The sequence below is a fragment of the Neomonachus schauinslandi genome, chromosome X (genome assembly GCF_002201575.2).
Source record: "Neomonachus schauinslandi chromosome X, ASM220157v2, whole genome shotgun sequence".
Classification (NCBI taxonomy): Eukaryota; Metazoa; Chordata; class Mammalia; order Carnivora; family Phocidae; genus Neomonachus; species Neomonachus schauinslandi.
The window spans coordinates 95,470,203-95,486,167 of NC_058419.1; the positions used below are offsets into that span (position 1 = coordinate 95,470,203).

Sequence of the window (15,965 nt, forward strand, 5' to 3'; positions counted from 1 at the left end):
ACTCCTAACTTATTTTCTTTATTTTCTTGTCAAAATCATTAATAAAATGCATTAAGAAATAAAATAATAATTATAGTTACCAACAATTTAATACATCATAAAATTTCATTACTTAAAGTTACTAATTGTTAACCAGAAAATAACTAAATTTTGTATGTCTATTAATATGGAAAAGAATAAATTGAGAAAAATAATTTTGGCCATGAGATAAATAGGAAATGTTTAGCTTTCTTTAAAAAAAAAATCTGGCGAGATTTATAAAGAGCTTATCAAACTCAACACCCAAAAAACAAATAATCCACTGAAGAAATGGGCAGAAGGCATGAACAGACATTTCTGCAAAGAAGACATACAAATGGCCAACAGACACATGAAAAAATGCTCCACATCACTCGGCATCAAGGAAATACAAATCAAAACCACAATGAGATACCACCTCACACCAGTCAGAATGGCTAAAATTAAAAGTCAGGAAAAAACAAATGTTGGTGAGAATGCGGGGAAAGAGGAACCCTCTTATACTCCTGGTGGAAATGCAAGCTGGTACAGCCACTCTAGAAAACAGTATGGAGGTTCCTCAAAAAGTTGAAAATAGAGCTACCCTACGATACAGCAATTGCACTATTGGGTATTTACCCAAAGGATACAAACACAGTGATCCGAAGGAGCACCTGCACCCCAATGTTTATAGCAGCAATGTCCACGATAGCCAAACTATGGAAAGAGCTCAGATGTCCATCAACAGATGAATGGATAAAGAAGAGGTGGTATATATACACAATAGAATATTACTCAGCCATCAAAAAATGAAATCTTACCATTTGCAATGACATGGATGGCACTAGAGCGTATTATGCTAAGGGAAATAAGTCAATCAGAGAAAGAGAGTTATCATATGATTTTACTAATATGTGGAATTTAAGAAACAAAACAGAGGATCTTAGAAGAGAGGGAAAAATAAGACGAAATCAGAGGGAGACAGACCATAAGAGACTCTTAACTCTATAGTTAAACAATCTGAGGGTTGCTGGAGGCGAGGTGGGTGGGGATGATGGGCATTAAGGAGGGCATGTGATGTAATGAGCACTGGGTATTATATGCAAGTGATGAATCAATGAACTCTACCTCTGAAATGATAATACACTATATGTTAATTAATAGAATTTAAATAAAATAATTTTTTTTAAAATCTGGCAGAACTAATACTGCATATGTTACCTAAATTGAATTTAAATAAAGAATATTTTTAAAATCTGGCATTTTTTAGATCATATTATTAAGACTGATTTAGACAGAAAAAATATTAGTATTAAATTAACATATATCTATACAAACATATTTGTATAAACATAGGAAAGAACTGAAAAGGATACAAAAAAAATTGTTTCCAACAGATACTTCTGTATGGGAGGGAGTGCAATGAGTCAGAGGGAGAGATGAGTTTTCCTTTTTTATACTATATAATTATTTAAAATGGAGTCTGAGTGATTTTTGCACTCCTATGCTTCATGGTACTTGTCAAACAAAAAAGAGAGAGAGAAAGGCTGGTACGAATAAAATTTGTAAAAGAAAATAACAAGACTGACTATGCAAAGACCCAGAATTTTCCAATTGTGGATAATAAAACAATTATGGCCTAAAATGAAATGATATTACAAGAAAATGACTGTAAAATTAAGAGAGCTCAATGACTCACCAAAAGAGACAAGTAGAGAAAACCTGGGGACATTACCAAGTTTAGATAGTGTACTAGTAACACACAGGCAGGCAGAAAAGAAATTCATTTCAGTCTGCAATGTGTAAAAACCAGGATGCCTGGGTTCCTCTCACTAAGCACTTGTAAGGTAGTAATTTCTTTGAGGTTTGGATTGATTTAAATTGAGGTTTGACATCACCTTTGATCCTAATTGGTGAAGTTTTAGTTCAATTTGGGAAAGGTTATGAGAAATGTGACTTTGAGGGGAACAAAGGTGATAATGATGATGATCGATGATGATGATGACTAGTTTCTCACAACTGTAAATGTTTACTTTTATCTTAAATTCAAGCTGTCAGCCATATTTAATGAGTATGACTGACTAGTCTGAGAACTTGATAGATTTCTAAAAGTGATTTTTTCTATTATTCTATACTTGTCAACAGCATATTTTAATAATCATCCAGTAAACCATTCACTTCCTGTCAAGCACAGAGTAGAGGTGATGCGAGGTAAGACAAAGCAAATACAGTAGCATTCAATAACCATCACCTCCAATGTAGAACAAAACAAGAGAGATAAAATAAAATTTTATTACTATTATTATTATCGTCATCATTAGTTTGTTATAACAGGATCTGCTAAGACCTGCATATCATGTTGGCCATTTTATCTTTCAAAATTTCTGGTTTTTAATATAACATGTTACCTGAAAACTTTATACTGGTCTCCAGACTTGATACTTGCAGCTCGATCATTGGGAAAGGCTATCAGTGCACCCTTCATTGACTCTTTACTTATGCGATGATTGTGAAGGCGTGTCATGGCTGATTGAAGCATTGTAACAGGTGCACAGTCCTTGTATTTTGGCAAGTCTCTAACCACAAACTGTCCCGTAGGATTACTGACCAAAGGGGATATACCTTTTATGGAATTGAATAATAAGTTAAATACGGTTTCTTGAATTTCAGCTTTCCAAATAATATCCATGTATTAAAACACTACACTGTTGGTTCTAACTTAAAACTAAATCCCTAAAAAAACACATTCAGAAAATACAAATAATTCATCTAATAAATGGACCTACACAAGACAATTTAGAAAATATTGCATACATAAAGAAAACATAGTAATGTGAAGGAATGGGTTCGCCTTTGTGACATAATCTTTTATAGATCAAAGAGAGCTGAATATCAGCAATTTCATATGGCTCCATGTATAAAAGATAATTGAGTATTACAGGAAATAGCAACAAGATAATGCATGGAATGGTCAAAACTAGTTTATATTACAGACTCAAACTAAAATGTGGAAGAATATAAAAACCAATAAAATACTTAATAAATTTTATAGATCACTAAACCAGTGCTATGCAAATTGTAATCCTCAAAATGGCAGCATCAGCAACTGTCAGGGACATGTTAGAAATGCAAATCTTTGGGTTCTACCAAAGACCTATTTAACAATCAATTCTGGGATACAGACCAGTGAGATCTATTTTAACCAGCCTCCTAAGTGATTTTGATGCATTCATAAGGTAAGTACCACAAGATCAGACCACTTTTGATACACATAGCTAAGCAATTGGTGTGCTAAAATAATCCTATATAACCTTAATTAAAAAAAAAAATAAGTGTCCACATTAGCTTACCAGGATTAATTTTCATCACAACTTTCTTGGTGGAAGGTTTGCAGACGCTCTTGAAATCTAAATATACTTGATGAAAAGGCTTTAGCGATGACTGCAAATTTTCATCTGCCACTGAGCCAATAATCTCTATCAATTGCTTCACTTTAAAGACTCCTACTTGATGTGGAATGAATGAACATGTCACATTCTAAAAAAAGAAAAAGTAACCAATTGCTATAGGCTGAATGTTTGTGAATCCCCAAAACTCACATATTTAAACCTAATGCCCAGTGTGATGGAATTAGGAGATAGGGCCTTTGGGAGGGCCCTTACCTGACCATGCTGGCACCTTGATCTAGTACTTCTAGCCTACAGTACTGTGAGAAATAAATTTCTGTTGCTTATAAACCATGCAATCTATGGTATTTTGTTTTAGCAGTCCAAATGGATTACAAAAATAATATTAAACTGTTGGAAAAAATAAAAAGCAAATAAAAAAACTGTTTATAAAATTTTTAAGGAGAGCTAGTCCATCACCATAATATAAAAGTAGCTTAGAAATACCATAAACAGCATTGACAAACCTTTAAGATATATATTATTGGAAAAGTATTTAAGAAAAAATTAAGAACAATGTTACTGAAGCACCTCCAGAATAGCAAATCAAGGATCTCCAAATATCTATTCCTCTACAAGGGAAAGAAACCACTGGAATAACTGTCAAAATAAACTTTACACATATTTTTAAATTACCCAAAAGCTTATAAAAATCCAAGGAGTATTTAAGAAAAACATAGCTGATCAGCCATCAGAAAGGATGAATACCTACCATTTACATCAACATGGATGAAACTGGAGGGTATTATGCTAAGTGAAATAAGCCAATCAGAGAAAGACAATTATATGGTTTCACTCATATGTGGAATATAAGAAATAGCGCAGAGGATCATAGGGGAAGGGAGGGAAAACTGAATGGGAAGAAATCAGAGAGGGAGACAAACCATGAGACTCCTGACTCTGGGAAACACACTGAGGGTTGCAGAAAGGGATGTGGGTGGGGGGATGGGGTAACTGGGTGATGGGCATTAAGGAGGGCATGTGATGTAATGAGCACTGGGTGTTATACGCAACTAATGAATCATTGAACACTACACCAAAAACTATTAATGTACTATATATTGGCTAATTGAATTTAAATAAATTTTTTAAAATAGCTGAATCTCTGAAAGAATAACAGGTTTCATGTCATTTTTATACACTGTAATCCCATCCTCCTCTTCCCACTTTTGAGCTCTCCTTGAAAAACAACAGCCTTGTAACTATGGCAGCTGTAAAAACTATTAGCCTAGCAGCCAGGGAGGGAAAAGACTGGGTTTGGAGCTCTCCAAAAATCCTATCCCCAGAGAATTGTCCCTATTTATCCTGTCTAGAAGCTGGCTAAAAAGCCTCCTATAAGGGTATTTTTTTTTTTTTTTAAGATTTTATTTACTTGACAGAGAGAGAAGGAACACAAGCAGGGAGAGCAGCAGAGGGAAAGGGAGAAGCAGGCCCCCTGCAGAGCAGGGAGCCTAATGCGGGGCTCTCGATCCCAGGATCCCGGGATCATGACCTGAGCCGCTGAAGGCAGACACTAAACCCAATGAGCCACCCAGGTGCCCCAGGGTATTATTACTATTATTTTTTAAAGATTTTATTTATTTGACTGAGAGATAGAGCACAAGTAGGCAGAGTGGCAGGCAGAGGGAGAGGGAGGAGGAGACTCCCCGCTGAGCAGGGAGCCCAATGTGGGACTCGATCCCAGGACCTTGGGGTCATGACCCCAGCCGAAGGCAGACGCTTAACGACTGAGCCACCCAGGCGCCCCCCCAGGGTATTATTTTTAATTGACCTGGTTCAGGGCTCATTCTTTGTGAACAACTCTCTCCCCCCAGTTTTGTACCCTCTTCCCCTCCCCCTTATCAAAAAATCAGCAGCAATTGCTAAACATCACAGCAACTTGAAGTAGCATTATCATTTAAGGCCAACAAGAGGCAAAACAAAAAAGAAAAAAGGAAAAAGAAAGGAAAATAAAAACACAAAATATTCAGAGGATATTTGAAAAGCTCTGACATATTCCTGGGAATCTGGATCACCACACACATGCATAGGACAGTGTATATGCCCAGGAAAGATTTGAGAAAGCTCTAATTTCTGACATCTGGCTGACTTTGAGACTCTGTACAAGGTGAAATTAAAGGCCAAAAAAAGCTATAAAATACCTGACAGAACAATGAAGATATGCCTCACCCAATACATTTACACAAAGGCTCTTGGCAAAGGCTGTGAGACTTACTGATTCAAGGAATTTAAGAGAAGCTCTGCCCAATCATTAGCTGACCCCTAAATTAACTGAGCAGATCCTTGATTGGCTGCACATAACAAAGAAAACAACATTTACAGACTCAGTCTACAAAGTTATTAAAGAAAAAGAAGAACAAAAACAAAGAGCAATGTCTTGAGAGCTAACTGATTTGAGTTGCCAAATTATATCATTTAAAATGCCCAGCTTTCAACAAAAAAAATATGGGACCTGAAAAGAAAGAGGAAAGTATGGCCAACACACAGAAAAAATGCAATAAATAGAAACTGTGCCTGAAGAAACCCAAATGTTGAATTTATTAGACAAAGATGGTAAGTTGACTATTATAAATATGCTCAAAGAAAATATAACTAAAGAATTAAAGGAAGACACCAAAAGCAAAGGCAACAAAAGTAAAAATAAACAAGTAAAGTGGGACTTCATCAAACTAAAAAGCTTCTGTACAGCAAAGGAAACCATCAACAAAATGAAAAGGCAACCCATGGGATGGGAAAAAATATCACTCATTAATCATCATCACTCAACATCACTAATCATCAGGGAAATGGAAATCAAAACCACAATAAAGTATCATGGCACACCTGTCAAAATCGTTATTATCAAAAAGACAAGAAAGATCAAGTGTTTAGCAATAAAATAAAAACAAAACCTTGACATTTTTGACAACACGGATGTACTTTGAGGGCATTATGCTAAGTGAAATAAGTCGGACACAGAAAGGCAAATACCATATGAACTCACTTATATGTGGGATCTAAAAACAAAAAACAAACAAAAAAAAACCAAGCTCATATATACACAGTATAGACCGGTGGTAGCCAAGACAAGGGGAGGCAGGTGGCGAAATGGATGAAGGGGGTCAAAAGGTACAAATTTCCAGTTATAAAATAAATAAGTCATGAGGATATAATGTACAGCATAGTGACTATAGTTAGTAATACTATATCACATATTTGAAAGTTGCTACAAGAGTAAATCTTAAGAGTTCTTATCACAAGAAAAAAATTTGTAACTATGTATAGTGATAGATATTAAATAGACTTATTATGGTGATCATTTTCCAGTATATACAAATTATCATTACATTGTACACTTGAAACTAATGCTATGTCAATTATATCTCAATAAAAAAAGAATTAGAAAAGGTATGAAAACATCTCAAAAAATAGAGACTATCAATAAAGTATAGAAATTGTTAAAACGAACAAATAAAGAGAAGGAAATATGGAAAACTCACAAATATGTAGAAATTAAACAATACACTCCGAAGTAACCAATGGGTCAAAGAAATCTCAGGGGAAATTAAGAGACTACCCTGAGATGAAGGAAAACTATAACACAACATGTCAAAACTCATGGAATACAGCAAAAGTTGTAATTAGAAGTAAATTTAAGGGGCGCCTGGGTGGCTCAGTGGGCTAAGTGTCTGCCTTTGGCTCAGGTCATGACCCCAGGGTCCTGGGAATCCCCGCTCAGCGGGGAGTCTGCTTCTCCCTCTGCCCCTCCCCCCACTTGTGCGCACATGTTCTCTCACACACTCTCCTATCAAAAATAAATAAATAAAAAATTTTTTAACAAGGTTTAAAAAGGGACGCGTGGGGGGCGCCTGGGTGGTTCAGTCGTTAAGCGTCTGCCTTAGGCTCAGGTCATGATCCCAGGGTCCTGGGATTGAGCCCCGCATCGGGCTCCCTGCTCCGCGGGAAGCCTGCTTCTCCCTCTCCCACTCCCCCTGCTTGTGTTCCTGCTCTCACTATCTCTCTCTCTGTCAAATAAATAAATAAAATCTTTAAAAAAAAAAAAAAAGGGTGATGCGTGGGTGGCTCAGGTCATGATCCCTGGGTCCTGGGATCGAGCCCCTCATTGGGCTCCCTGCTCAGAGGCGAGCCTGCTTCTCCCTCTGCCTCTGCCTGCCGCTCCCCCTGCTTGTGTGCTCTCTTTCTCTCAATCTTTCTGTCAAATAAATAAAAATAAAATCTTTAAAAAAAAAAGATAAAAATAGAACTACCCTGAGATCCAGCAATTGCACTACTGGATATTTACCCAAAGAATACAAAAACACTAATTCAAAAAGATATATACACTTCTATGTTTATTGCAGCATTATTTATTACAGCCAAATCATGGAAGCAGCCCAAGTGTCCATCAATACGTGAATGGATAAAGATGCCATATACACACACACACACACACACACACACATACAATGCAATATTACTGAGACATTAAAAAGAATGAAATCTTACCATTTGCAACAACATGGATAGAGCTAGAGTATAATGCTCAGCAAAATAAGTCAGTCAGAGAAAGACAAATACCACATGATTTCACTCATATGTGGAATTTAAGAAACAAAACAAATGAGCAAAGGAAAAAGAGAGAGAGAGAGACAAATGAAGAAACAGATCCTTAACTAAAGAGTACACACTGATGGTTACCAGAGGGGAGGTGGGGGGAGTGAAACAGGTGATGGGGAGTAAGGAGGGCACTTATCATGATGAGCACTGAGTAATATACAGAAGTGTTGAATCACTATATTGTACCCCTGAAACTAATATAACACTGAATGTTAACTACACTGGAATTAAAATTAAAAACTTAATAAAGAAAAATACCATTTAAATAAAATAAAATGCATGTAAACAAAGTAGTTGATTTCAGTAAATAGAAAACCAAAAATTGACAAACACACATACACACACACAACAAAGTATGAGGTAATATGATGAACAAGTGTATGCCAACAAATTAGATAACCTAGATGATATGGACAAATTCTTAGTCAGTTGCAAACTTCTAAAATTGATTATAGAAGAAATAAAAAATCTGAATAGCCCTGGGATAACAAGAGATTGATTAGAAATCAAAAAAACTTCTGATAATGAAAAGCCCAGAACCAGATGGCTTTGATGGTGAATTTTACCAAACATTTTTTTTTAATCAAACATTTAAAGAAGAATTAGCACCCGTCCTTCACAAACTATTCCAAAAATTGAAGAGAACACTTTCCAACTTATTCTGTGACACCAGTTTTACTCCATCATCAAAACCAAAGACATTTAAGAAAAGAAACCTATGGGCCAATGTCCCTAATGAATATATATGCAAAATTCCTCAACCAAATACTATCAAACTGAATCCAGCAATATGTACAAAGGATTTTCACTATGTACAACAGGGAATGATCCCAGGTTTAACATCAGAATATCAGTCAATGTAATATACCATCTCAATAAAGGGCAAAAAACACATTATCACTGTAATAGACACAGAAAAAGTACTTGAGAAAATACAACAAATTTTCACAGTAAAAACACCTAAAACACTTGGAGTAGAAGAAAACTTCCCCAAGTTTGTAAATGCAATCTATGAAACACCCACAACTAACATCACACTTAATGGTGAAAGACTAAATGCTTTCCCCTTAGATTAGGAAGAAGGAAAATATCCTCTCTTGTCACTTCTATTTAATACCATAGTAGAGGTTCTAGCCAAGGCAATGATGTAAGAAAAAAGAAATAAAATTCATCCAAATTGGAAAGGAAGGTATAAAATGGTCTCTATTCACAGATAACATTAATCTTATATCCCAAAGAACACAGTGAAAATGATCAGAAATAATGATTTTAAGGTTACAGGATACAAGGTCAATATACAAAAATCAATTGCATTTCTATATACTAGCAGTAAACGATACAAAAATTGATTTAAGAATATAATTTCATCAAAAAGAATAGAATATTAGGAATACATTTTTAAAAGAATGGCAAGACCTGTATACTGCAAACTACTAATCACCACTGAAAGGAATTTAAAAGGACATAAATAAATGGAAATTAAAGCTATCCAATTTTCATAAATTGCAAGATTTAATATTGTTAAGATGGAAATACTCTCAAACAGATTTACAGATTCAATACAATTCCTATCAAAATCCCAGCTGCTGGGGTGTTTTGTTCTTTGTTTGTTTGTTTTTATAGGAATTAGTAAGCTAATTCTAAAATTCATATGAATTTTCAAGGGTCTCAAATGGGTCAAAAATTTCCTTAAAAAGATCAAATCTGAAGGACTCACATTTCCCAATTTCAAAAATTACTACAACACTAACCAGTACACTGTGATATTGGCATAAGGATAAACATAGATAAATAAAATAGAATTGAGTCCATAAACTCTTACATTTACAGTCAAGTGTTTTTTCAATAAGTATGCCAAGATTCCGAGATAACTGGACATCTATATGTAAAAGAATGAATCTGGACCTCTAAGTAACACTCAAAATGGATAATATATTTTAAATGCATAAGCTAAATTTCTTAAAGGAAAACACAGGAACAAATCTTATTGACCTTGGATACTGTATAGCTACTAAGACATGGTATTAAAAGCACAAGTGACAAAAGGGGGAAAAGGATACACTGGACTTAATCAAACTTTAAAACTTTTGTACTTCAGGGCGCCTGGGTGGCTCAGTTGGTTAAGTGACTGCTTTCGGCTCAGGTCATGATCCTGGAGTCCCTGGATCGAGTCCCGCATCGGGCTCCCTGCTCTGCAGGGAGCCTGCTTCTCTCTCTGACCTCCCCCCTCTCATGTGCTCTCTCTCTCTCATTTTCTCTGTCTCAAATAAATAAATAAAATCTTTAAAAAAAAAAAAAAACTTTTGTACTTCAAAGGACAAAAAAGAAAATGTGAAAACAACCCACAGAAGGGGAGAAAATATTTGTAATTCACATATCTGATAAAGGACTTGTATCCAGAATACATAAAGAACTTTTGCAATTCAACAACAAAAAGACAAATATCCCAATTAAAAATGGGTAAAGAATTTTTTATTAGTTTCCTATTGTTACAATAACAAATTACAAACAACTCTGTGGGCTACAACAGCTCAGTTTCTTATCTTCTACTTTTGTAGGTCAAAAGTCCGACTCCAATCTCAATGGACAAAAACCAAGATTTCAGCAGGACAATGTTCATTTCTGGAGTTTAGTGGAGAATCTATTTCCTTATCTTTTCCTATCTTCTAGAGGCCATCGTGTTCCTTGGCTCCTCACCCTCCCCTTCCATTGTCAAAGCCAGTAATGGACATGCAAATATTTTTCACATCACATCACTCTGATACAGATACTTTTCTGCCTTCTATTTTCATGTTTAAGCACCCCTGTGATTATATTGGGCCCACACAGATAATCCAGATTAATCTCCCCATTTTAAAGTCAAATGATTATCAACATTACTTCCAATTAAAACCTAAATCCTCCATTGCCATGAAACACCACATATTCACAAATTCCGCAGATTAGGATAAACACACTTTTAGGTGGTCGTTATTCTGCCTACCGTAGACATGAATAAACATTTCTCTAAAGAAGATATACCAGTGCACAATAAGCATATGAAAAGACATTCACCATCAATAGTCACTGGGGAAATGTAAATGAAAACTGCAGTGAGAAGCAACTTTGTACCCACAGGGATAGATATAATCAAAAAGAAGGACATTAACAAATATGGGCAAAGGTGTGGAGGTATTAGGACATTAAAACACATATTCATTGCTGGTAAGAGTTAGGAAATGGTGCAATTTCACTGGAAAACAGTATGATAGTTTCTCAAAAAGTGAAACAGAATTATCACATGATTCAACAATTCCACTCTTCAGTCTATACTGAAGAGTACTGAAAACCTGTCCATATAAATTTCTAGGTTTTTTTCTATTTCTGTAAAGAACACCATTGGGATTTTGATAAGGACTGTAATAAACCTGTAGATCACTTTGGGTAGTATAGACATTTAAAAATATTAATTCTCCCTAACCATGAACACAGGATGGTTTTCTCTTTATCTGTGCCTTCTTTAATTCCCTTCATCGATATTTCAGTGTATAAGTCTTTCACCTCTTTGGTTAAGTTTATTCCTAAGTAGTTTATTCTTTTTCTCCTAATGTAAACACAAAAGATTCTGAATAGCCAGTGCAATTTTGAGCAAAAAGAACAAAGCTGGAGGCATCACACTTCCCGATTTCAAACTATATTACAAAGCTACAGTTACCAAAATGGTATGGTATTGGCATAAAAAAGACATATAAACATATGAACAGAATAGAGAGCCCACAAATAAATCTGTGCATTTATAATCAACTAGACTACAACAAGAATGCCAAGAACACACAGTAGAAAAAAGACAGTCTCTAATAAATGGTGCTGGAAAAACTGGATATCCACATGTGTAAGAATAATGGAATTTTATTCAGCCTTAAGAAAGAAGGAAATCCTGACATCTGTGACAACATGGATGAACTTAGAGAACATTAAGTGAAATAAGCCAGACACAGAAAGACAAATATTGTATGATCTTACTTACATGTGGAATCTAAAATAGTTAAACAACAAGAAGGAGAGTAGAAGGTGGTTACCAAGGGTGGGAGGGAAGGGGAAATAGGAAGATGTTGGTCAAAGGGCACAAAGTTTCAGTTCTGCAAAATGAGTAAGTTCTGGAGATGGTGACTATAGTTAACAATACTATATCGTACACTTGAAATTTGCTAAGACGGTAGATCTTAAGTGTCCTCACCATAAAAAGGATGTCATAACAATGTTTTAACAAGATAATTATAGCAGCATTATTCATAATAGCCAAAAGATGGAAACAACTCAAATGCCCATCAGCTGATGAATGGATAAACAAAAGGTAGGCTATCCATACAATGGAGTACAGTCTGGCCATAAAAAAGGAATGAGGTAGTGACACATACTTCAACACTGAAGCAACTTGAAAATATAATGCTGTATCAAAGAAACCAAACACTAAGTCCTTACATTTTATGATTATATTTATATGCAATGTCAAGAACAAGGAAATTTATAGACATAAAAAACAGATTAGTGGCTGCCACCGGCTGAGGAATAAGAAGAGGGAGTGACTGCTAATGGACATAGAGCTTCTTCCTGGAGTGATGAGAATGTCGTAGAATTAGTGCTAATGGTTGCACAACTCTTTGACTATCCTAAATACCACTGAATTACATACCCTTAAAATGTGTGAATTTTATCGTATGTGAATTCTAGTTCAATAAGCTAGTATTAAAAAGAATAATCTCTTAAATCTCTTAAAAAGAATAATATCTCACTTCTAACAGACGATTTGACCAGCCTGTGCAAGCCACAGTTCTCCCGCATCCCCCCCCACACTTCCCACATTCACTTTTTATTAATCTGAAAGTTATTAATGCTTGAGAAACCCAGAAACACAGAGGGTTAAAAATGAAATTTGGAACTTAGCTATCAGACACGTTTTGAAAGGGTGCATGTCGCTGGAGAAAATAAACTGAATTGGTAGATTTAAGAGGACTGAACTAAAGAAAGTCTAGGAAGCGGTTAAAAGGCAAATGTTTTTGCATAATATGGTTAACATCAGTTGTTATTCTATAAAGACTGATTAAATCTATCCAAATCTGAGGGGACGGAAGTGAGTCATTCTAATGAAGCAGGAAGAGTTATAAATATGAGCTGCATGCATTTAAACATGTGTACAATAGTTCCTGATTGCAACTGGGAGAAAGCTTCCATCAATAACTTTATGAGCCATATCACAATGCAGTGGAGAAAAGATAGTAACATAAGAACCTGAGGTGAAACTGAAAGCATTCATGCTTGCTACTGTTTAGAGCAAGGCTCCAAACTTTCTCTGTAAATAGCCAGACAGTAAATATTTTAGGCTTTATGGGCCACATAACTATAAAAATTAATAAAGGGAAACCTCACTAAAATGGAATTGGGAGGCCAGAAGAAGGAGCTCTCACGCCCTGCCACTAGACTTCAATTACAGGAAGAAACGTGGATTGGAAAGAATCATCAGTTACAGGTCCCAAAGGGAAAAGATGTTACCTTGCAATTCCTGTAAGAAATCGACTGCCCCAGCAACTCAGCCAACAACAAACCGTCAACATCCTGAAGTCCTGCTTTTCTTCAATGGACTTTCCTTCAAAATAACCACTCCCAACTTCCTCCTCCTCCTCCATAAAATGAGGTTCCTCTCTTTGGTTGTTGGACTAGCCTATGGTTTCTGCCATAGCTTGTTTGTCCCGAATTACAGTTCTCCGCTATTCCCAAATAAACCCAGTTTGGCTGGTAAAATATCTTATTTTTTGTAAGATTTTATTTATTTATTTGAGAGAGAGAGAGCACGCACGAGAGGGGGTAAGGTCACAGGGAGAAGCTGAGCGCGGGGAGCCGGATGTGGGGCTCGATCCTGGGACTCCGGGATCATGACCTGAGCCCAAGGCAGACACTTAACCGACTGAGCCACCCAGGTGTCCCTTTAATTGTCTTATTTTTAAAGTTAACACAGCTCTCTCATACCCATTCAACTTTCCCTTTGTAGCACGAAAGCAACCATAGACAACAGACAATAAAAGCAGCCATGTTCCAACGGTAGTTTACTTTAAAAAACAGGCAGCTCGCCAGATTTGGCCTGTGGAGCAGTCAGCCAACCCCAGTTTAGGGGACAAGGACAAAAGTTATGTGAGTAGTGAGAAAGACAGAAACTGGCCTGGGACTCACAGGTATTCCTCAGACTTCAACTTGTCTGCTCCACACCAGCAGTTGGAGGCCTAGGCCAGTTAAGTATCATCAGTTTCAAATTTGAAAATTCTGCTCAACCTTCAGGTTCTGGCTCATGTTACTATCATAGGAAAAGACCTTGCTACCTGGCTGGAAGTAAAAACACTGTCCTCTGAGTTTCTATATCACGTTCTTATAGATCTTTTTTTTTTTTTTTTTTAAGATTTTTTATTTATTTGAGAGAGAGGACGAAAGCGGAGTGAGGAGCAGAGGGAGAAGCAGGCTCCCCACTGAGCAGGGAGCCCGACGCGGGGCTCGATCCCCGGACTCCAGGATCATGACATGCATGAGCCGAAGGCAGCCACTCAACTCACTGAGCCACCCAGGCACCCCGTTATAGATCTCTTTCAACACATTTGCACTTTTCTTAAACCAATACTGTTGGTTTGTAGGTTTTACACTTCCTTAGTACATAAAAAAAATTCTTACTGGGCGGAGCATTGGAGGAAAGGCGGAGGCATCGCTGTCTGCACCGGAGGACCAGGAACCGACCACGAACCGGTTGCCCTAGGCCAAGGCAGGGGGCGACGCGGGTTGTGTCCCAGCTGGGCTGCCACCACTCCCGCGCGGCGTCTGCAGTCGGCACGCTGTCAGTGGGGGCTCCACGAGGGAGCAGAAGCGAGCCTACAGCAGGAGCTGAGCGGCGCCACCTGCGTCCCAGCCCCGCCCCGCTACGCCACCAGCGCCGCCCACGCGGAACCCCCCCTCCCCGTGACTGCGTCAAGGGCATGGTGGGGCTGCAGTGGCAGGATATGTCCCTACTGTGCCAGCTGTGGGCCTGTACGAGTCACTCCGCACCACAAGCACCTGGACCGAGACCCGAGCCTGTGCCCGGACCTGTTGTCCTCCCTACATTCAGGCACCTGCTAACGCTATCTGCTGGCCTATCTGATGACGACAAGCCTCCTGATGCGAGCCTACCCCCACACCCGCCACCCCTCACTGTGCCCGCAACACATAATGCCTGCGACCAGTGGCTGCAGGATGCCCTTCACGTCGGCCGCTGACAAGTTGGGGGGCAAGGGGCATGCACTTGTGCAAAAGGCTGAGAAACTCACCCCTCAGCAAGTAGTTAAGACTATAGTGGCTAGATTCCTCCATAGCACCTCACCTCACAGTGGGGCAAGGCCTCAGAGGCCAAACTGCCAAGCCCCTCCCTTCTGTCTTGGGTTAACTATGGCATGGGGCTACAGCCTCTGTCGGTGAGGCACTGGACTTCCACTCGTCCCACATGTGCGCATCCCAGCTTGGCCAACCTTCAGTCTAGCGGTGAGTCCCAAAGCATCTTGCACTCCTTTCAGCATCTCTGAGATTGGGACAAGTGCCTGATTCCTACCTCCTTTTCACTTTTTGCTGCTATCGGCAGCTACTGGCTCAGGGGCATCCCCCCTCTGGTTGCTGGGTTCCACTGTCCTAGACAAAGGCTTCAGGACCTGTTCCTGCACCCACCCAAGGCAGGGAGGGCTAAGGCTCCATGCTGGATATTTAAATTTAGGGGCCTGCCTCCTGGGGTGACGATAAATACTCTCTGAGCTTAAAAAAAAAAAAAAAAATCCTTGGACGCAATAACTATGTTTTGTCCTTCACATTCCCTACAGCATCAAATGCTTTTCCTGGCACATGAAAGTCACTTAACAAATAATTATGGATACTGTATAAGTG

At 37.9% G+C, this 15,965-nt stretch overlaps 1 protein-coding gene across 1 annotated transcript in view; it reads right to left on the reverse strand.

Annotated features, from left to right (window-relative positions):
* The window catches only part of CFAP47 (cilia and flagella associated protein 47), a 506,331-nt gene that overhangs the window by 463,808 nt on the left and 26,558 nt on the right, over window positions 1–15,965 (reverse strand). The window contains exons 9-10 of the mRNA XM_021681266.1: window positions 3,348–3,534; window positions 2,406–2,619 (exon numbers count right to left, since the gene is read on the reverse strand). Coding sequence (XP_021536941.1) covers window positions 2,406–2,619; window positions 3,348–3,534 — 401 coding nt within the window. The remainder of the gene's footprint in view (window positions 1–2,405; window positions 2,620–3,347; window positions 3,535–15,965) is intronic.